At 48.6% G+C, this 20588-nt stretch overlaps 9 protein-coding genes across 9 annotated transcripts; 2 read left to right on the top strand and 7 right to left on the bottom strand.

Annotated features, from left to right (window-relative positions):
• Positions 1 to 286: 286 nt before the first annotated feature.
• On the bottom strand, positions 287 to 1953 carry CONPUDRAFT_166784 (uncharacterized protein). Its single transcript, XM_007772483.1, has 8 exons — positions 1450 to 1953; positions 1344 to 1369; positions 1195 to 1282; positions 1092 to 1140; positions 967 to 1036; positions 580 to 915; positions 384 to 528; positions 287 to 332 (listed from the first exon to the last, which is right to left on the bottom strand). The coding sequence occupies exons 1-6, from the start codon at positions 1548 to 1550 to the stop codon at positions 821 to 823; spliced, it is 429 nt and encodes a 142-aa protein (XP_007770673.1). The 5' UTR covers positions 1551 to 1953; the 3' UTR covers positions 287 to 332; positions 384 to 528; positions 580 to 820.
• Positions 1954 to 2558: 605 nt separating this feature from the next.
• On the bottom strand, positions 2559 to 3801 carry CONPUDRAFT_74484 (uncharacterized protein; the record flags this gene model as incomplete). Its single annotated transcript, XM_007772332.1, has 5 exons — positions 2559 to 2825; positions 2881 to 3187; positions 3263 to 3315; positions 3397 to 3638; positions 3732 to 3801. 5 exons carry the CDS (start codon positions 3799 to 3801, stop codon positions 2559 to 2561), a joined length of 939 nt encoding a protein of 312 aa, XP_007770522.1.
• Positions 3802 to 5291: 1490 nt separating this feature from the next.
• CONPUDRAFT_91301 (uncharacterized protein) lies at positions 5292 to 6291 on the bottom strand (the record flags this gene model as incomplete). The annotated part of the gene is made up of 6 exons (XM_007772484.1): positions 5292 to 5318; positions 5405 to 5590; positions 5654 to 5705; positions 5757 to 5991; positions 6046 to 6120; positions 6246 to 6291. 6 exons carry the CDS (start codon positions 6289 to 6291, stop codon positions 5292 to 5294), a joined length of 621 nt encoding a protein of 206 aa, XP_007770674.1.
• Positions 6292 to 8077: 1786 nt separating this feature from the next.
• On the bottom strand, positions 8078 to 9248 carry CONPUDRAFT_155623 (uncharacterized protein; the record flags this gene model as incomplete). Its single annotated transcript, XM_007772485.1, has 7 exons — positions 8078 to 8344; positions 8395 to 8409; positions 8475 to 8659; positions 8713 to 8829; positions 8884 to 8962; positions 9016 to 9174; positions 9228 to 9248. The coding sequence occupies 7 exons, from the start codon at positions 9246 to 9248 to the stop codon at positions 8078 to 8080; spliced, it is 843 nt and encodes a 280-aa protein (XP_007770675.1).
• Positions 9249 to 10788: 1540 nt separating this feature from the next.
• On the bottom strand, positions 10789 to 12794 carry CONPUDRAFT_59234 (uncharacterized protein; the record flags this gene model as incomplete). The annotated part of the gene is made up of 9 exons (XM_007772244.1): positions 10789 to 11100; positions 11206 to 11415; positions 11529 to 11710; positions 11815 to 12020; positions 12077 to 12239; positions 12295 to 12364; positions 12414 to 12504; positions 12568 to 12645; positions 12745 to 12794. Coding segments are annotated over 9 exons (1362 nt in total), but the record flags the coding sequence as incomplete, so codon positions are not given.
• A 316-nt stretch (positions 12795 to 13110) lies between these two features.
• Positions 13111 to 13946, bottom strand: CONPUDRAFT_106927 (uncharacterized protein). Its single transcript, XM_007772486.1, has 2 exons — positions 13779 to 13946; positions 13111 to 13724 (listed from the first exon to the last, which is right to left on the bottom strand). Exons 1-2 carry the CDS (start codon positions 13912 to 13914, stop codon positions 13225 to 13227), a joined length of 636 nt encoding a protein of 211 aa, XP_007770676.1. The 5' UTR covers positions 13915 to 13946; the 3' UTR covers positions 13111 to 13224.
• Positions 13947 to 15609: 1663 nt separating this feature from the next.
• Positions 15610 to 16158, top strand: CONPUDRAFT_166787 (uncharacterized protein; the record flags this gene model as incomplete). Its single annotated transcript, XM_007772487.1, has 3 exons — positions 15610 to 15673; positions 15729 to 16011; positions 16068 to 16158. 2 exons carry the CDS (start codon positions 15610 to 15612, stop codon positions 15983 to 15985), a joined length of 321 nt encoding a protein of 106 aa, XP_007770677.1. The 3' UTR covers positions 15986 to 16011; positions 16068 to 16158.
• A 531-nt stretch (positions 16159 to 16689) lies between these two features.
• Positions 16690 to 18792, top strand: CONPUDRAFT_155626 (acetyl-CoA synthetase-like protein; the record flags this gene model as incomplete). The annotated part of the gene is made up of 8 exons (XM_007772488.1): positions 16690 to 16961; positions 17016 to 17503; positions 17555 to 17826; positions 17878 to 17902; positions 17957 to 18263; positions 18312 to 18564; positions 18620 to 18636; positions 18690 to 18792. 8 exons carry the CDS (start codon positions 16690 to 16692, stop codon positions 18790 to 18792), a joined length of 1737 nt encoding a protein of 578 aa, XP_007770678.1.
• Positions 18793 to 18882: 90 nt separating this feature from the next.
• On the bottom strand, positions 18883 to 19378 carry CONPUDRAFT_83319 (uncharacterized protein; the record flags this gene model as incomplete). The annotated part of the gene is made up of 2 exons (XM_007772489.1): positions 18883 to 19252; positions 19312 to 19378. Coding segments are annotated over 2 exons (258 nt in total), but the record flags the coding sequence as incomplete, so codon positions are not given.
• Positions 19379 to 20588: the final 1210 nt, after the last annotated feature.

The following is a 20588-nucleotide window of genomic DNA, read 5'->3' on the forward strand; positions in this document are numbered from 1 at the left end:
CACAGGTGATCACGGAGTCCACTGTTTCCGTTTGTAATTTGCACCAATGTCTTTGCATCTGCGACCGATATACTTGTCCTGTAAAGATGACGGCACACTGTCACAGTATTCATTCAGTTCCAAACGCCGGACGCTTGATCAATTGAACCGTAGTGCAGCTTACCTCATAAATACACGTGGTGTGCACTGGATTTGCAGCGCTTGGATGATCTGATACATTCCTCGTCGGAGTTCCAGCCGTTTTGTATGGTATTATGGATCATTGGCAAATGGGAGTTTCTTGTGAGAGAAGAGGGTCGGATTTAACAAAGACGGTAGTGCGCCGTAGTACGCTTTATTTACATAAATTGCGATGCCATTGAGAATTTCTAGCAAAAACGTACGGTATAACTTTCAACGATGTCAGACTCGTGGTTCTCGTTTGCGAATAACTTGATATAGAAGACTAGCCCAAGGATGAGTCATTTCCCGGCGATCGATGCGGTTTACCTACTCGGAACGAACAAACCCCAACACGCAAACGTGATCCTGCGCCACGCCGTTACGAATCAAGTCCCGTGAAGAGAGATTGCGACGTACCCAAACACTGCAAGCCAGAATATAACATCCCTGAATATCCTCCGATACTGGCTGTATATCGGCCCGTACCACTGAGCCGGGGGTAGCCTCGTCCGCATGATGCTGTTCGTCGAGACGAGAAGAAACGGGTCGAAGAACGAACCGATACGCACGGCCCACCCGATGTGGTGTGGTCACCAGCGATGATAATGCTCATAGTCAACCCTCGTTTCCGCGGGAAGTAGTGAGCTGAAACGGATAGCTATGAAAGAAACAGGATGCCCATTCCGACCCCTATCCCGACACCTTGTGCGAGGAAGTTTTGGTAGTAACGGTGCGGCTTCACAAGCGACAGCACTAGAACCGCCTCAGATGCTCGTCGAAGATACACGCATATATGCTACGCACTGAAGGAGGAGAAAATATATATGAAGCTCCCGACGACGAGTAAATGTCTGAAGTACCCGTGGTCGAATAGCTGCGCAGCAATCCTTAGCTTCTTCGATCAACGCATGTATGCATCAAGGGTTCACCTTCCCGCTGAAGAGCCCCAACGAGAACAGGAAGAATATCTGAACTGAACTGGAGCGCATATAATCAGCTAAAGTTGCCCAAGAGCTGCGCACAGAGCCTCACACTATCCATGAGATATCAGACGTTGGATACTCGCTCAACGACTCCCTCGTATAGTAGTCTTGATACACCCCATACGATTGGATGGCACCTACGCGCGCACTCCAGTCAATCAACGCGCATACATGAGTAAAAAAACAACGAGAATATACCGAAGGTACAGAAAACAATCGTCCATCTAAACGGATCCAAGGTCAGTAGGCGCGCATACACGAGGGCAGGCTTGGCAGGAAGCAGCAAGGAGGGAGAAGCACGCACCCGGCAAGCACCGTCGACCAGGCCTGCGTCCCGCCCTCCGGAAACTCCATCACTTTCCCTTCCGCCGCACCCGGGCTTGAAGCGTGGTCTTTTTCTGACATCCGGCGGCAGCGTCGCGCAAGCTAGCAGGTGGACGACACGAGAAAAGAGTAGGGGACGTTGGAAGCTTCAAAACATGGTCTGGCCCGTTCTCATGCGCCGTGGAGAGAAGGCTGATACTCTAATGACTGGCGCTCACACGCTCTGCATCACGAGTCTGCGTCTTCGGGCTTCTAGGAGAAGACATGAATAAGGTCGTTGCTGCGTCGTGATGAGCGTGGTGCTGCATCTGATAATCGGCGTCCCAGGTTGGCAAGATATGAACCACTTGGGCCTGCGCTGAACGTTGGACTGTGAAGCAGAGGGGCTTCAAGGTGTTTGACGCTAGATACACGCAATCTCCCAGCCCGTTCGCTCCAACATGTGCTGTGTTGGACCATTCCAGCATCGCCGTTGTGGTGGGAGCTTCAGGGATATTAGTCCCGCACGCATCAAGCATCAAGAACGGGCGTCACCTTGTGATGTGATCTAAGTATCAGTACCTCCGTTAGATCGATTTGGGTGCATTGTCTTCGGCGTAGGTCGGTGTATCCGTGAAAGAGTCTAGGTGCACTTGTTGTTAGCAGAGCCCTAACGTTACAGCTGCCAAGAACTTGTCTGAATGTTGAAGTCATCGCAAACGCGCCAGTAGCGCGTCGAGGCGGTGCCATCCCGAAGTCCGATGCTAATTCCAACTCCGATCCCGATGCGCGATACGGTTTATTGACGGTTTATCTCGCGCAAGTCCCCCCATATGTCGAGCCTTCCTTCGTGTACCATGCCACTCTTAGCCAATACTTCAAAGATGATGGTCGTTCGCTGTTTCCTCACATATAACATGTGGCTCAAGTATGTAAGGTCCTTTGCAACTCCGCTCGGAGCGCTACTGACTTGTACCTTAAAGAGTACTTAACTCTGTTCGGACATGACGGAACTGATTTATCAAAGTGCATTTCATTCACATTCCTACAGCATTGCGTGGGAGATACAAGCATTATGCCTGAGTACCATATGACCTCTCTTTCTACTGCTCAGGCGACAGTCATGCAAGGCGCCTTGAGACTGTTCTCGAATACAGGAGCAACTTGCTCCCTTCTTCGGTCAGCTGATAATTGATATGTCAACTTGGTCCTGCGCGGAAGCTCGATGACGTCTTCATCGTCCAGATTTCGTGCAGTGGGCCTAGGGTTTGCGATGAACACGCTGTGCACACTTTGTTCGGATACATCCGCAGCGGTTTGGGAGGACCACGCAGTGCCCATGGCGACTCGAAGGATGATAAGGTGTGGCGACATAGTCTGATAAATAATTGCCGGATTAAGCAAAAGGTTTGTGACTTGCTGTAGTACTCACAGAGAATCCCGCCCAGATGTTTGAAAACACGTCCAACATTGAATTCTCCAGCCCATAAAGGACCAAGAAAACAATGCCGGAAATACTCGTCATCGCAGCAGATTCAGTGATGATAGCAACCAATCCAGTGTACATTTTAGAAAGCGTTGGAGAGACCTTATCCATTTCTCCCTTTGCCATAAAGAGTTTGGTGCAGATCATTACGGTGACGACGTTGTTGAACACGATGCTGAGTGTGAACCAAACGAGCCCCAGTTTCTCTGCCAGTGCTGTATTGCTGAAAAACCCTCTCTGGTTACTGGAAGATCTTGTAGCAAGAAATGGCAGCCATCACTACAACGTATGTCAGGTTGGGCATGCGGTTGTACGTGTATATTCTTACCTTCCACGGCCAACAGTAGTACTGCCGGCAAGGCAATAACAGGGACTCGTGAGCTCCATATGATGTAGCAACAATAAAGCTGCCGATAGTAACAATGGGTGTTTGCATCCTTTAATCAATATGAAAGGACATACAGTGAGTACGTTGACCATGAAGTCCGAGATAATCATCATGGCCATGTCCAGGATACCTAAATACCCGCTGTAGTGCTCCAAAAGGTAAAGAGCTGGTCCGAAGGCGGAAGCATCGTCGACAAATGCAAACTGTCCAACGACAGTAGTCGTCATGGCACCGATCATAGTCACGATAAGCAAAAGGAACCCATAGAGGACGTAAAGATATCTGTTCTGTCCTCGGCGTTTGTCACAGCATAGTACTGGCATAAATAAAGAACATTGTAACTGATGCACCTGGGATGACATCATAAATAAGCTTTTCGATGTTATCCGACAATTGTGTAAACATTTACCATAGAATGCCATGCTCAGAAGAACACCATAATAATACGATCGCCCGAAGATGATTATCTCGCTGGCCATTTTGTTATGCGTCCAAATGATCGGGAGTAGGCAAGTGTAGGTAGAGGCGAATACCCGTCCAGAGGGCTTTACTTATACTGTGTCGGTCACCCACCCAGTTCCGTTGACATCCAGGGTAGCACATCCACAGTGGATCATCTTGATGTAAGGGTCATCACTGCAACTTATCCAAAACGTGATGATCAACGGGATGCACAATAGCGCTCAAAGTCTGTTGCAGGCCGCAGGCTGCGGTGTATTGTCAATTGGATAGTGGTTTCTGATTGCTTTAAAGCAACTATTCCTGAGTGCCCATGGTGGATGTCATAACCCCGTGTTTTGGTACTGTTCGCCGTGTCACAATAATGTGTTAACACAGAGCATTCGCCGCGGAAAACTCCGGAACTTGCCCGCCAAACGGAACACTACAGGCAAATGCGATAATTCTGGATCCGAAAATAAGGAGGAAAATGCACTGGAAAGTAAATATTTTCCTCCATATTTCTCTTTGACCAATAGAGGCCGAAAAAGTTTCATGTTCCGGTGAATTTTCAGGCAACAAAAACAAGCTTTCCTTCCATTTATGGATGTTAAGCACTGGCGGAGATTCAATTTCTGCTACGACTTGCCTTATTGGGCATCTTGGCGCACCAGAAAATGATAACTTTCCGCGTGCTTATCCCTTGCCCGAAAATCTGTAGGAAGATGTTTACTTTCCAGGTCATTTTCCTGCTTATTCTCGGGCACAGAATTAGTGTATTTGCCTGTAGTGGAACCTTGCTTCAGGACGCGGCTCATAAAGCTTATTAATGCTGTGCAATCCACACATCGGTTTCATGTTCAACACCATAGCAATACTGATGTGATTTTATGACTTACATTCATTGATACACCATCCCTTCAATCTGGCTATGCCAAAGCTGTCGAATCTATTCAAGGATCATAGAAGCTGGGATAGTGACAGATAAGCGCTTGGCTTTCTTTTAACATCAGAGCATCATAGAATCACTATCATGATATGAGACCATCACAATCATGATTTATCGTTACAGAAGATGAAACCCATGCAAAGGATCTGTTGGCTTGTTCGTCAAAGAGCTGATATGATGTGGTAACAAAAGGAGTGCAGTGTTGGCCAATGTGACTGAAGCAGAGCTGAAGGAAGATATGAGAGTTGCGGAGGTAGCAAGGGAAGCTGTTAATATTTTATAGGCTTATTAATTGTATCCATTACATGGCAATATCCTTGTTTCTGTGGGTCAGGCCTTATGCAGAGTTGGACTGTCCGATCGCTGTTTTCATCTTACAGTGTGCTAACCGAGGGTCACCTTTTTAAGATGCATCAGAAGGTGGACTTCAGCACAAAACTCTGGTTTGATCTAGTTATGACGTCGGACCATATTTAACAGCGACCTAGGTTGGATTCAGTCAGGATAACTAGTAAGAGGTAATGCTATGCAAGGTCCTCTACAGCAGACACAGTATGAGGTCTATCAAATTAGGACATACAGCTAAAGCCTGGACTCAGAGTTTAAACACTGCAGCAATGCATGCTAACATAAACTAGTGTTCAAATGGTGTGAATCTGTATTTACAACCTAGAATGATGGAAAGTCCCGCACACTAGCCCCGGGGCAAATTCCAGCATTTCAACCTCTGTAACTCCTGATGCGCCTCCCTCTTGCTGGTTCACATTGTATTCTCGGATGCTCAGCATCATCAGAGGTCCAAGGACGGAAAGCTGAAAGCTGGTACCTAAATTAACAAATATGGTACTGAACCCGACAGTGAACTCGAGCGCGCTGAGAGGCTGCATGTCGACCTTTTGTCAAAGAAGCCCTGAAGATGAAGCAAGAGATCAGAAAGTGCGTACCACTTTATCCGTAAGAAGAGAAATAGCGCTCAGTGACAAGCTCAAGAAAGCCCTATCGTGGAATTAGCCTGAGTTTCTTGAGTATTGTTTTGCTAACGCTTACAGTAGAAAATAGAGTACATTGTCCCTGATCACTAGTCCTTTCAATGTTTCTGCTATTGTTGCTAGGCTTTGGTTCCGTAGCTGAAGATGTCTGACAAGGCAGAGGAGCGACATCAAAAACAACACAAACTCGTATAGCGCCTGAGAAGCAAACGCAGCAGCCTGATACCACGCCTTCTGGTATGGTACCATGTATCCGCACCATGTCCCTTCAGAAAGGGCGGCATTTACGAGAACTGAGAAGTGTACTTCGTTAGGTCGTTATGTATGGCTAGTACTGGAATTTTCACCTGAATAACTGAGAGGGAGAAGTGCCATACAGTTTAATACTATGTTGGTGACTTGAACAATCGCGAAGAAAGACCCTAAACATACAACATATCAGTACTATTGTCGATCTTTTGTAGAGGGCATGTATGCGGAGTCCCATCATTGCTGAGATGTGGGATTCATTAGCTACGTCTTTCAAGAACATGGTCGGAGCTGTTACCATTCAGCACAAAGAAAAGGACAGGATTGAGGATTAGGTATACCATAACAGTAAGCATTGAGCCTGAGATGAATCAGTTTATAAAATAGACAGAGCTGTATGTGACTTACAACTAGAGCAAAGTAAAGGAATTATTTACGTCAGAAATAAAGAAGCTTACACCTGATAACAACCAGTCATTATAACCCCTCATAAAGGTCTATATTATACTAACTTTGAAAGCATTATAACTCTCAGGAATACCTGAGGCAAAGCCCTTGTCTAGTTCTCTTCATTTGATCTACGAAACGGCTTAACTCGCCTGAGCTTTCATTGGTGATAAGTACCAACATCACATTTCATATTGAAAGAGTTACAATCACTTACACGCTCAAACATACACCGCCGTACCGAAGCTTTGTGAAGACATGCGACGCATTTTAAGCAGTAGCACGCCCAAGATTAAACATTAACTCACTACAGCATAAAGCACCTTAGATATCTTTGGGCATCTTCTCGTCTGTTGTGAATGGTAAGGTGGTTAATTTGGTGCTGATCATGCCAAAGCTCACCCAAATCAAGTCAACCTGCATTCCGAGGACGATTATTGGGTTAGTATGTAGCAAACCAGAGAGTAGTGCATACCTCTCGGTCAAGGTTGATGCATGATGACTAGTCGTGTGAAATTCAGAAGTGCGGAGCGATCCTACGATGTATCAAACGTACCCCAATCATATACCGTGAAACAAGTTCTCATAACCAGTATAAACAAACGAGACGTGAGCTTGGCGTGACATGCATAGATTGATAAGAAGCATACCGGCCATATAATCTTGCACCTGATAAACATAGTATTGTTCAACCTGGACAGAGAGTGACATTGGAGATTCTCGGAAGGTATGCTACCACGTAACGTCAGCCATTTCCCCCAACAGTTTATGTATACTCCACCAAAGCGCTTGCTGTATAGCGCGACAGGTACTACATCAATAGTTGGAGCGTCCAATTCACATTAACGCCGAAGCAGTGGCATTATCCTGGACCCGCAGCGTCCAGCGCACCAGGAACGCCGGAAAACTCAGGTCCAATACGCACCAATGACACGTTTTGGACTATTAAGAGACAGCGTGAAGAGGAGCTGGGAAGGCTATGAAGTAAAATGGGCGGTGTCCAAAGACCGGTCTATCAAAGGCAGGTGGTCACTTCGTTACCCCCGAGCAAGATGTGTGCTTCATTAGCATGACGGGAACTTTGATTGGAGTGGGAATGCCGCCACATGGCTGGCCACTCGGTCCAAACGAGCCGGTCCGCAGTCGCAGTTCTTGCCAAGCAAAGCTTTGGGCGGAGGCTCGGTGGAGGCGCACTCCCCTTCTCCTCGTCAGCGCGGTTTGCTACGGATATGCCACGGACGTGAACTTTGGTAAACACTCAAAACATAGTTTCTACGAACTAAAACCAAGCTGATTTCCCTGCGACATCCAAATGCAAGTTACTGTAATATTGCTCTTTTCAAAATCGCGGTTCATTGTCCTCTAGGGTACGGCCCTATGGTAGACTAAGGTCCTGATCTTGTGCATTCAGAGAGGACTTTGCTAGCTAGGGTTTGGTATTGGTGCACGCGTTCGTACAATGATATTATATGGCCTTTTACTAACATGGTATGGATACGAAGAAACGGTACTTTACATGTAATCTCGTTGTATTCGATGTAGCTAGCTCGTGAGCTCCTCCGTGGGTTTATGTAACTTAAGTCCGAGACATTCCTGGGCTGGTCCACATCCGACCAAATCTATTGTCAACGAAGAATTTTGAGTCGACGCTAAGCTAAAACCTACTTGATGGCGAAGACATGTTTAAGCTGATACACTATGGCGTTTCGTCGGCGAGAGCTCTAGACCTTCCTCGGAGGTGGAGGTATGATCTATGCCTCGTTCCTTCAGATAACCAGAGCCTGCGTCCGTATGGGTCATCTTTGACACATTGATGGCAAGAGGAGGAGCGTTATTCGCCTGCTGATTCGATGAAGGGATGAGAACCTGTCTCCGTGTTGTCGTATGGTAGGTTGTCATAGTTGACATCCCGAGGCCGATTCTGACAATGATCAAAGAGAACACAATCCCCTAGCACCATTTCAGTGTGATAAAAACGCTGAAAGGTGATGGAAACGCACCACTACCGGCATTAGCTGTGGATGTAAAGATGAGTTGAATGAGCCCTCATACTGTCTAACGGTGGTGTAGGTGCACTCACCGAGTCCTGGAAAACATACGCGTAGAAGCTGTTTAAGCCGAAGCATGCGAGAAGGCCTATCGTTCCAGCCGAGTAAATGGCACCAGACTCAATGATGATGACAGCGGCCGACATAGTATTCCGGCCTTGAACGGTCATTTCCCGAAACTGCCTTTCATTCCAGATTATCCGCCCGGCGATTAGCGCTAAAATTATCGGGTTAGCACGGTTACGCGGAAGGAAACACCAGAAGGCATACCTGTCCCGCTGAAGTTGACTCCCAATGTCATACTGAAAGTCGCAAACGCCCAATTCCTGATCTCAAACACGTCCCCGTGGTTTGTCCCGGACGCATGAAGAGCGCCGAGACTTGTTGCTAAATGGAATTGATAAGGATGGTATACGGAGTAGATGTTGACAGACAACTGACCCATGCTCCCCACGAGGGCAATGCATATCGGTATTACGATGCGTTTGTCCCCGTTCCAAACCTTGTACACTCGATACACCTGAGATCTCCGACTCAGTAAGCAATCGCTGGTGGAGAAGCTTTACGGCACACCATGAAACCGTCGCCAACCCAAACAGTCTGTACCATATATGCGGTGGTCTTTATCATGTATGCAACAGCGGTTGTCGCGTTGAGGACATCTAACTGTTCCTCAGTCGTTGAAACTTGGATGAACGCGTTGATGACCCTAGCAAAATCTGCCGCGAGATGCTGAGAACGTCAGCCCCGCAGAGTAATGAAACATATCTCTGTGATGTGCTCACAGTTGATGCTATTATGAACATGACCCAACCTGCCGCAGCTATGGGACGGCTAACACCACTATCCGATCGTTTACGGCGGCGTTCCAAAACATAACTAGAAGCAATAAGCAGGACGATAAATATGCCTGCGTTATGCGATGCTCAGCCACTCGTCTCAAGTAGACGACATGCACTCGTACCGTAAAGGATGCTTTGCGTCAAAAGCGACACGAGCGTCGCTATTTGCAGTGACTTGCCCATAGCGGCGAGAAGGATAGACTATACTGACAACCGGGAAATCACGAATGTACCCACATTTGATTTATACCTCATCCTTGCGAGGAGGCACAGCACTAGCACTAGCACGAAACGATCAACGGCCCCGACAACGGATCCCATTCTTGCATGCTTTTCCCCAATACCGCACCATCCCCCCTGAGAAACCATTTATCCCGCATACATGCTCGATAGACGTTGCTACAAGCGTGCGTGGGATTTGATGCCACGGTGGTGATAACCTAGACTGGCCAGATCATGAGCGCATATCCAATAGCTTGTGAATGGATCGCTGTGATAAATCATAACTTACTTTGAGTGAGCAGCGGACTTCCTTCTCCGGTGATCGTGAAACGAGATAAAACCGCGGGGCGAGCTAAACAGAGTGTCGTCATGCTTCAGTACTAAACGCAATGCTTATGACGGCGTTGATTATCTCACAGGCTCTAAATTGGTCCTATGTTGCCACAATGCCTACGCTGAGTTGTGCGAACTGAGGGCGTACCGTGGTCTTAGTGATCGGCCTTGTATGCGCACGAGACCGAGGTTTATAAATATCAAGCCAGGGGAGCGCCAGCTACCTCACTGAACATCAAATAGAGGTGTCCACATGCGAAACGAAATTCGAAGTTCATGTCCGTACCTGCATACCAGTCGTACTCGCTATCTTAATCAGAATCCGCTTAAGTTCCGATACTATCGATGCCCCCCCTGTGAAACAATGTACCCCCTGTGAAACATCGCAGTTATTCGAGCATATCTCGTCCATCCCCCAATCAATGCTCACGATTATTTTTCTATACACTGTTCACACCCTAGTCTATAGCATAGTCGAAGCTCAGCAGTAGAAGATTAGAGCTGGGTGTTGTACAGCTCGACAAACCGTTCTAAGTTGCATTGCTCAAAACTCATTCGCTCCAGCACCTGTTCAAATATGCCTCGCTTACTTTGGGCCTTTGGTGTCTGTTAGAAACATATGCCTATTAATCACAGTACGAATTGTGCACATTGATGTTTAGTTGCCCGCGTTTCAGCAGCGTTGGGATTTTGAGCTTGGAAGACAGGGGCTCAATCGTGACAAAAGCGTGATGGAGTAGCACAGCGGCACGCGTCGGCATGAAGTTATTCAGCTATCAAAACGTCGTGACCAGTGTGACATAGCCGTTATGGTCACAGGTTTCCACAGTGAGGGTAGAGTCACAGTATCGGCATCCCGCTGGCATCTCTTCCAGGCTTCGAGAAAGTATGCAGAAAAATTGAAAGCTACTGAATACGCTGAATTACATGAATAGTAAGTTTACAGAGGTTATTGGCTAGATAAAAGGTAAAGGGAAAAAACACAAGACGGAGGTGTTTCACAGGGGGTACATTGTTTCACAGGGGGGGCATCGATAGTATCAGCATCTGGGTACGGCATTTCAGGTGCAACAATAGCGCAGTGAGCATGAGAATTCCACCTCCGGTTATGGTAATCTTCAACTTCCGCGTCAGAACTATGATGCTTCGAAAGAGAGAAGCAAAAGCTCACCGCGCTGAAGAGGAGAAGTTTGATCCATTCGTAGTGTGGGGGGTTAAGCAGCGCGCCGGCTGTTGGGTTTCCTGTCCGTAGGCCAAAGCTCTTGATAAAGGTCATAATTCCAAGTCAAGTTCTTCGAAGTTTCATGAGTAGCAATAACACCTGCTAGCCACATATGGCATACCCAACTTCGCCCGGCGTAGCAACAAAAGATGCATACGCTGGCGCTGATAGTGAACCAACTATCGGAAGTGAATCAGCAACACTCGGCACGTACACTGCGATAGTAAGAATATCTGCGCTACTGAAGAAGCCATGAAGTACCGCAAAAACCACGAGGATGCCAGTGTCCGTAGCAGCCAGCATGACAAAGACAAGGTACCCAGACACAAATGTTATGGGGATCAACACTGCAGTCTGTTGTCAGATTGTCCCGTGTTCCATACAAAACTTGTTTAATCGTCCTTGCCATTCATAGCACCCCACATGTCCGAGAGTATCAGCGGAAGGATGCGTCCAATAAATCCGACCGAGTGAATATCGCGATCTTCGGTAGGGCAAGCCGACAGCGCGAATACTGGTAACAAAGCAAGACGACTCACAATGTATGTTACAATTATCCCGGACTCGTTATGTAGAGTTGCAAATAACTGGATGCAGAAAACTTGAAAGAGAACACTGAGGTTGGTTACCAATGTCATTCGAGATAAAGCTGACGCACCTGGTATGTACAGGCCCCAACATGTGATCGTGATTCTGGGTGTCAATCAGAGATGGAGACCTATATAGGTGTACGTGAGTCAAAGGTTGCAATACAGAACGTAAGGTCTCCAATTATCTTCTTCAGTTGGGAGTACGCAGACCCGTCTGGACGAGTTGGCGGCAGTCGAGTACGCATCAGCAAACCAGCCGATACGAGAAGACCCATGCCGAGAAAAGACACTATACGCACGGCCCATGCGAAGCCGACTGTAGCGAATAGGTGATTGAGCATGATGGGATATACGACGGCGCCAACAGAGCTTCCTAAGTAACACTAATTTCAAGCATTTTGACTCGAATGATTCAAATCATAGACTCACCAGACATGATGATTCCCATTGTCAACCCTCGCCTTCTACGAAAATAATGCGACGGAACAGAAAGGGAGGGTAAAAAGCGCATCCCCATCCCGATGCCCATTCCAACGCCTTGGGCGAGGAAGTTTTCGTAGTAGTTGCGCGTTCTGGTGAGTGAGAACACTGATTTAGCGTGATATATGCGCTGGATTTTGAGAGATACGAGGGAAATGCGCACTGAAAGAGGAGAATAACCATACAATGTTTCCGGCTACGAGAAGATGTCTGAAGTAGCCTTGATCATACAGCTGAGAGCCGCGTTAGATCAAGGTCACGGGGCCAACGATATGCACATACCTTTACGCTGATAATGCCTGATGCATATAGCAAGAAAATCTGAATGGAGCTGGTGGCGTCCCAAGTGTAAGCGTGGCCTTGATATCGACGTCTGAACATCGTTCGAAACGCTCACCCTATCCATGCAATGTCGGAAGTCGGGTGCTAGTTCAACGAGACCGTGGTGTAGTAGTCGTGATACACTCCGTAACGACTGAATCGCCCCTGTGCGGGATCTAGTGCGAGGTTTGGGCTCACCAAAGGCCGCGTTGACCAATTTGAAAGGTACAGAACACGACCACCTGCAGAAAATGAGATTCAAGCGGAGCGTGATCGTGGGAAATGCAGATACGCGCACCCGCCGAGCACTGTCAACCAAGCTTGCCGTCCTCCCTCAGGCAAATCCGCCGGTGCTTTCTCTATCACCAACCTTTTAGCGTCGGAAGGGTAGCAATCGACCTCCTTGGAACACAATACGCCGTGCAGGTCTTCGGGGGATAGAAAGACGGATAGAAGTTCCCTGCGATATGGTCGGCTTTAAGGAAGGTCTGTGCGCCGAGGGCGACACCCCACTTGATCACGCCGAGGCTCACGAAACTGACTACAACTTCTGGGGCTGAAAAGACCCACCTAAGAGCGAAGGGTTGATTGCTTTATTTACAATGCTATACGAAGCTCGCAGCTCACAAGAAGACATTTTGTTATTCACAGGGATGGGCGCTATTACCAATACAGATGACGACACAACTAGTATGTTGGCACTCAATTTCACTAGTAGATAGCAACTCTCGTGTACGTACAATCGCGTTAGATTGAAGTTATAGGCGTGTAACTAGTAGCCCTCCGCGCTCATCAACAGCTCTTTCTGCCCATCCAACGCTGCCTGATTGAGCTCTGCAGGCGGATGTTGGATCATGTAGTCTCTAACCACAGTCCAGTCTTTGCACCGGTGTACCATACCGGAGCCACCGTCTGTGGTATGCCTCCACATTCCATCGCTGAACCTAGGGCGTCCTACCTCCAAGGTCACGTCTGAGTTACAGAGGATGATCTGCCTGAGGTACCGCAAGCAGTGCTCAACGTGATGCATCGAGCCCGTTCTGTTCGCCACCATCCCGACGCGAATCACGTCGAGGCAGTGGAACTGGTGGATCATCGACATCATGAAGGTTCGGTTTTCGGGACCGAGGGTCAAGAAGCCGTCGTTGGGGAACATTGCAGACCACTCCTCGTCGTTGTGCAGGTCATAGTGATCTTCTCCGTCGGCCATCTCAAGCGCGACAGCGGGCAACTGGATGGGAAGCTGATCCGGGTAGTCATCTCCCTGCCAAGCTACAGCACGCTTATCCGTCGGCAGAGCGGAGGTGAATAGGATGTGAAGCTTACTGTAGGTCTTATGAGCGGGGACCATTTCGTCTAACACGTGCACGGTTTGGACGGTATACACGACATGTAAAGTGGTCGCTGCAAGATAGATGAAGAGATAGAAGATATGCGCCTTGTTGGACGTTGACTCCTCCATGGTGCGAGAATGTGTTTGACAGATGAAGTCAGTGGGTACAGTATGCTCGCACGACCGGGAAGCAAACAAGGGTGTCGCAAAAACGCTTCGGTTGGCCTGAGGTTTTATCACCACCTTGGTACCATGATCATTACCTGAGCATTATCTTCTCTGACTGTGAAGAATCAGTGCCGCGCTCGCGTCCCACGATGGGCGTCATGTGTAAAAGAGCCTCATTGCTCCCGAAACTTCCTGATCCCTCTTCACGCCACAAGGTGATAACGTTCACACACAGAATCCCACGCCATTTGTTAAACAGCCCCGAGGGAACGGTAATTACTGAACCACAATTTGGAGATCAAACGCTATCATAGAACGCAGAAAGATAGACTCGCGCAATACCTCGTTCTTCTATCCTTAAGAATACTCTGTTCCTGGGCATTGTTTCTCCGCTATATAGGTTGAATATCCTGCGGCTCGATAGAGGTCACCATAACCTTCATTGCACTGCTCATGTGAGTATAGACCTACACGTAGTCATATGGCGTTAACGGACGTCTCTTTCAGCCTCAGACCTCCAAATGCACAGCGAAAGTGAATACGCCCCCCTTCGCCAAAACGAGGACAAGGACTACCGTGATGATGAAGCGACCTTTGATATTACTCAGGTTTCCAAGCGCTCCCGTAGCTCCGCGCTCGCAACTAAAGTAAAGGTTGGAGTGCTCATTCTGTTGCTTGCGGTAAACGTCGCTTGCGTTGTCGCAGTTAGTCGAAAGGCTACCGTGGTACGCCTCCTCTTGCGTACATATGTGGATCCAGCTATTACTCGCGATCTACCTCGCCCGGATCCGTACTACGAGCTTCATTGATACATGACTACTGTACTACCTGCTTACCAGTATTGTTCTGATACGTGACTTAAGGCTCAGATAGCTGCTCGCATATACGTGATGTGCTCCTCTAACGCAGTCGCACAGCAAAACCGAACTTTCATCGTTTCTTTGAGTGTGAGACTGTAAAGGTCCATCTCTCGACTTGATGAAATACTCACACCATATTCTCTGAAGTGAGGTACTTTCTCGTTCCGCATTTTACCTCATCTCAAGACTATGAGATTCCCATGTTATTTGAGATAAATTTACCATGAGAACCCTCGTTTCAGCATCAGACTTCGTGAGCGATACACACGGAAAAGCCCAACCGTTGTACTTTTGAAGCAAGTGCTTGTTCTACTTCGATCACTCTAAACCCTAGTGCAATCAGATATCAAAGAAGCCTATCGTTCGCTCCCTGGATGCCAGTGATGATGATTCGTGACGAATTCAAGACGTCTTCCGTCCTTCTTCCACGCATTGTATGCGGAGACATGCGTTCTGTCGTTATGTTTCACAATATTCATTTCCTCATGCGTGCCATTAGAAGCGCAGACATTTGATGCTTCACACGTTTGGACCCAAAAAGGGTCATATGATGCTGATAAGCCGCAAGCTCATTGTCAGAGTACACCAGCGTGTACCGGCAGCAGACTAGACATCAGAAGCTATCAAAATCAAAGGAACGGAAGGCCGCTTTATTCGTGAGACTACGCGCTGACTTCAGGTTTTTTTTCTTCGGTGTAGATTTCGCAGCTATAATCGCGGTCACAGCGCGATATGCCCTCATAAAGGTTATAAGCTCAATCCTGGTAATACCGCGCTGTTAGACCAGCCGCATCCGATGAAGTTCATCTCTCAGATTATCATCGTTACTCTCGCTATCGCAGCGTACGGCGCACCAATGGGTAAGCTGAATCCGCTATCAACCAAGCTAAACCCTCTCTGACATGCTGGTACTAGTGGAAGAGCGAAGCCCGCCTCTCGTCGCCGGCAGTGTTCACGAGAAACTTGCTGAGAAGAGCCCGCCACTTGTCGCTGGCAGCGTGCACGAGAAGCTTGCCGAGCGTAGTCCCCCGCTTGTTGCGGGTAGCGTGCACGAGAAGCTCGCTGAGCGTAGTCCTCCACTCGTCGCTGGTAGCGTGCATGAGAAGCTCTTCGAGCGTAGCCCGCCCCTCGTTGCCGGAAGCGTTCACGAGAAGCTTTCGGAGGAGCAGTAGTTCATGCCGGAGGTGGCGTTAACATGGTAAATGTGTTTATCGTTATTCACGAAGCCAGACGCTTATTAGTATTGTGATATAGCCCATCAGCACGACGTTTTTTCAAGCCGCTATTGAAAGGGTATGACACACGTACCGTACTTAGCTGAATAAATGCTTATGCGGTACCCAATCTCATTGACGAGCGATTTTGGCATTGGACGTGTTTGTGTCATGTACTAGCGTATAATGAGACACACATCTATGCCGCCTTGGACCCTGTCTTTGCTGACATACAGCGCATGGGCTGCCTGAATGAGAATTGCCATACATATCTGCGTCAGGCACTGTAAGCAAGGAAGGCTTCCGGATCTTTCCGTATTTGATGCCTCTACATGGGCGTGTTCACTTTTCTTCCCTCAGCAAAAATTAGCATCCGCAGCCCTACATCCGCGGCACCGTTGGAGAAAAGTTTCCAATGATTAGATCTCTCACATACATCCCCATAATGGGTTTCTCGGAACAGCTCTCCGCGTCGGAATCCTCCAGGTCTTCTTGATGAAGAGTGCAGACCTGTTCGAACCTTCACACATACGGTTAAGCCATCGCTGATCCCATTATTAGGACATTCTCCGGTAGCATTCTGGGGCATCAGGCCTCAGGGCTTTCTATAAGTGCATAGAAAGATACAACGAACGTTTGTGTCATTCCATACGTCTTGGATCATGGCGTCTAGTACGTCAAGCCCGAACAACCATTTCCTGTCGTTCCTTCTGTCTAGGTTCTCCGACAGATCTGTAGCGTCAACTAGGCGCGTTTTCTTTCGGCTTGCCGACCGCCACGTTCGGTCATCTGTAGTCACCGGCGACGAGGGGCCTCTCGAATGGGACGAGATCACCGACCGTGCCCTTGAGGAGCATCTCCTAGCTTTCCGAGGGTACTTTGAACGTGAGCTGCGGTCGAGAGGTGTTAAAGATAAGGAGGTTGTTCCACTATGGTGAGTGTTATCGTCTGTATGACAACGTTACGATCAAGACCATGATACGAATAGGCTCACCGGAAGAAGATACGAAGATATGCTCGCCATCTTCTCCATCTCGTTAGCAGGTTTCGTTCCAAAAGTGATCAGCACGTTGTACACTGCGTCTTCTGTCGTCGAGATGCTATCTCCCAACGATAACTCGGCCACGGTCGTCGTCTCCGATCCAGCGGTCACACAGATGGCTCGGGAATCCTTGGCGGGTAAGCAGACCCAGTATACTTTGGTAGAGCTGCCCGATCTCTCGGCCCTTCCACCGGTTCCCGAGAGCGCCAGCATTCGTGATAACTTCCCATCGGTGTTCAGTGCAGACGCCGCTGCAATCTACCACTCTTCAGGAACGACTTCGTTGAGCGCGCCCAAGTCCATCATCATCTCTCACGCCTCGCTTCTCAACAACGCCCTGCATAAGATGCCTTCCTGTGCTTTCCAAGGCAGCTATGATAGCCAAGAAGTCGTCAATACGTTCTCCAACATGGCGTTAGTAGCAACCGTCCTCAGTAAGTCATATTCATACCTGATTCGTGCCGCTAGTAACTCCAGGTTTCTAGTTGAGACGGCAGCGATAGCCCACGGAGCGTGTGTCGTCCATGCTCCGTTCTTCAGAGACGTGACACCGGATGAAGTTCTCCTAATGGTCAAGAACTGCGGACTGAACCGCATCATCATGTTCGGCAACAGTATGACCAAACATCTAAGCGCTGCAAGGAATAACGAAACGCTCTGGAATACTCTCAAAGCAATGCGGCAGGTGACTTACTGTGGTATCGCAATCAGTGATGAGGAAGATCGGTACGCTCGAAAGAATGGCCTACCAATGACGGTAATATTTCATTCAATCTCCTCCCCCTCGTCGCTGAGGCGCCTCGCATAGACTTTCTACGGTAGCACGGAACTCGGTTAGTATTCATATTTAGCATGATGGCGGACATACCTGACGGTAAGAATGCCAGGGCCACAGTTGACATCCGTCATAGGCACTGAAGAGAACGACATGCTCGTGAGGAAAGCCGCAGGCGCTACGACCGAGTTCGTCGTACCAAAGGATATGGAGCTTGAGTCTTCGCAAGCACAGCTATACGAGGCCGTAGTGTCCGCCTCGTCACCCGAAGCACCACACCACACGTTCATACGTGCTGACGGCTATTATCATACTGATGACTTGTTCGATCAGCCGGCCCCCGGTCTGTACCGTTGGCGTGGTCGGACTGGTGACTTCATCAAGCAAGCCGAAGGGTACCCTTTGTTCTTGAACGCAAAGTGAGTGATGGCCGGAATGCGGGGAATCATGGCTGACGACTGCTGCAGGCACATAGAAGAGAACGTGCAAATAATATGTTCCGACTTTGTCACGGGTGCTGCAGTGGTCGCCGCCCCATTAGGGCTCCCCTGTTTGATCGTGGAGGCCGGCAGCGCAGGCAGAGACGTTGATAAAGAAGGCATTAAGCGACGCGTCCTAGAGAGAATCACCCCATTCAATGCCACACTCATGGCTCACGAGCGGTTTACTGATTCACGGCTCTTGCTCGTCGTTGACGAGGGCACTATCCCTAAGAATAAAGTGAGTGACATACTACTTTGTTCGGGTGTTGGCACTCACGGAATGACGGAACTAGATGAAAGGAAATGTCAGGTCAGGTCAGAGTCCAGTTTTCCTCGACACGAGATTGGCTGACAAAGCCTTAGGCGCCCAGCCACAGCAGCAGCGTTCAAGATGGAGCTTCTGGCCCTCGAACGCGCGTTTAGAGAATACCGGAAGGTAAATGGGGCAAACGGAGGATACAACTGACGTAGCATGTAAGCTCAGCACGCGCCTTCGGTTCATGTATACGATTGAGTGTCATTGTGTGGGATAGGCGGAAGTACATTGAAAAGGAGGTGGAATAGCTATGTCTCTGTAGATATGAACAAACGTTAGCTGTGTTTGAAGTACGGCATGAGCGGCCCGTCCACGGTGACAGTACCAGCTCGCGCTGGATGACGCCACCAGCTATCCAAGGGTGTGGACGTACATAACCTCGCTTCACTCAGCACTTCGCAGGAGCTACTACTTTCGGGTTATACAGCCTGATGAGCGTTGAGAAGCTGGACTCGAGGAGAATTGTGCCCTGAGTTCTTGCCAGTTACGACGGTGTTCGTGCCATGTGTTGTGAGCGCTGAGAGTGAGTGCATGGAATATGGGGTTTGGCTGCCAACGGAAGTCGTGGAGAGGGCGGCTAGGGGAGAGAAAGCACGTTTAACGCCCGCGCCTGTGACCGGTTACGATGCGGTTTAACACTGGCGATTTAGACGACAGAGGGCAGCGCACCGAAATTTTTGAGCCCTTGACCCCCATCCAGCAATGGCCTACACACTTCAGCCTTCCCCCCACTTCTCTAACACCATGATAGAGTGAACGTTATGTCTCCGTCCGTAGTGCCTCGCCAATAGGAGTAACGTTGGTGCCCGACCATCAACAATGAGTGTCTTCTGAAGAGGTAACAAGCCGAACACTCATGGAACTGGCAACAAACGCACTTGGTTCCTTCATTATCATCTTGATACCTTGATGTTTGTGGAATTAGAAGAGGTGGGGTGAGCGTAGTTGGCGCTGCCATTCCTGACACAACACCTGCAATGTTATAGGATGGGAGGTCCTCGCGTCAATCAACTCTGCCCAGGCATGGAGTCGGGATTCCGAGGCATCGATTGTCTCTTTCACATCAACTCACTCCCTGAAACGAGGCGCTGGGCCCACAAGTTCCAAGGATAGAACTCTAGCAGTGCTAGCAGAGTGCGTACGACGGTGCATTGCCGGTGGAGACAACGAGTGGATCTCGAGGTGGGATTCATACTCCGATTTACCTTCAGCGCAGCCCGCTCGCCAAGTTCGGCTAGGTTTCGGAGTCCGACTCTTTGTGCCTTGTAAGTGCGCGCTGATGACTTCGAGAAGTGACATTTCTTCGCAAAGGGATGAGGGAGCGAAAGTGGAGGATCATTACAGTAGTGATGTTGTAATAAGTAGTAGCCGTTGTGGAGTATTAACTGTGGCACACTCGGCCATCTATCATCACTTTTCGCCGCAATACTCTTGCACTGTGAGAATCCTGCCTTGGGCTCTAGAGTTATCACAGTCAAAACGTCATGTAGAGGTCTAGATTAGAGGGCGGAGTCTCGACTTGGGAGATTGTATGTATAACACGTTGCGAATTTGTTTTCACGTTGTGAGAACTAAGCGCGTCAACGCATAACCCTTCCAATAAAGTTCCCAAGCAGAGTTTTAACCCTCTTCATTTGTGTTCGTGATGAGCAATCGTGGGCGGTTTACCGACGGGGACTCGGGTTATGCTCGTCTAGTATGTATCTCAGTGCAATATACACGATATCTGGATATGATATAGTTTTCAAGCTGCCGTGTTGTGTAACACGCTGACATCTAGCGTTGTCACTATCGGGTCGGCTTACCAACAGCCCAGCATATGGCTGACGCATCAACACAGACGAGGGGCTCAAATGGCGGACACCATCTCGCAGGTTCAGCACAGCGGACAAACAGAACCAAATGAATAACGGTAGGAAGGTTAACTATACGGCAAATCTTCGAAT

This window comes from Coniophora puteana (assembly GCF_000271625.1).
Source record: "Coniophora puteana RWD-64-598 SS2 unplaced genomic scaffold CONPUscaffold_9, whole genome shotgun sequence".
Lineage (NCBI taxonomy): Eukaryota > Fungi > Basidiomycota > Agaricomycetes > Boletales > Coniophoraceae > Coniophora > Coniophora puteana.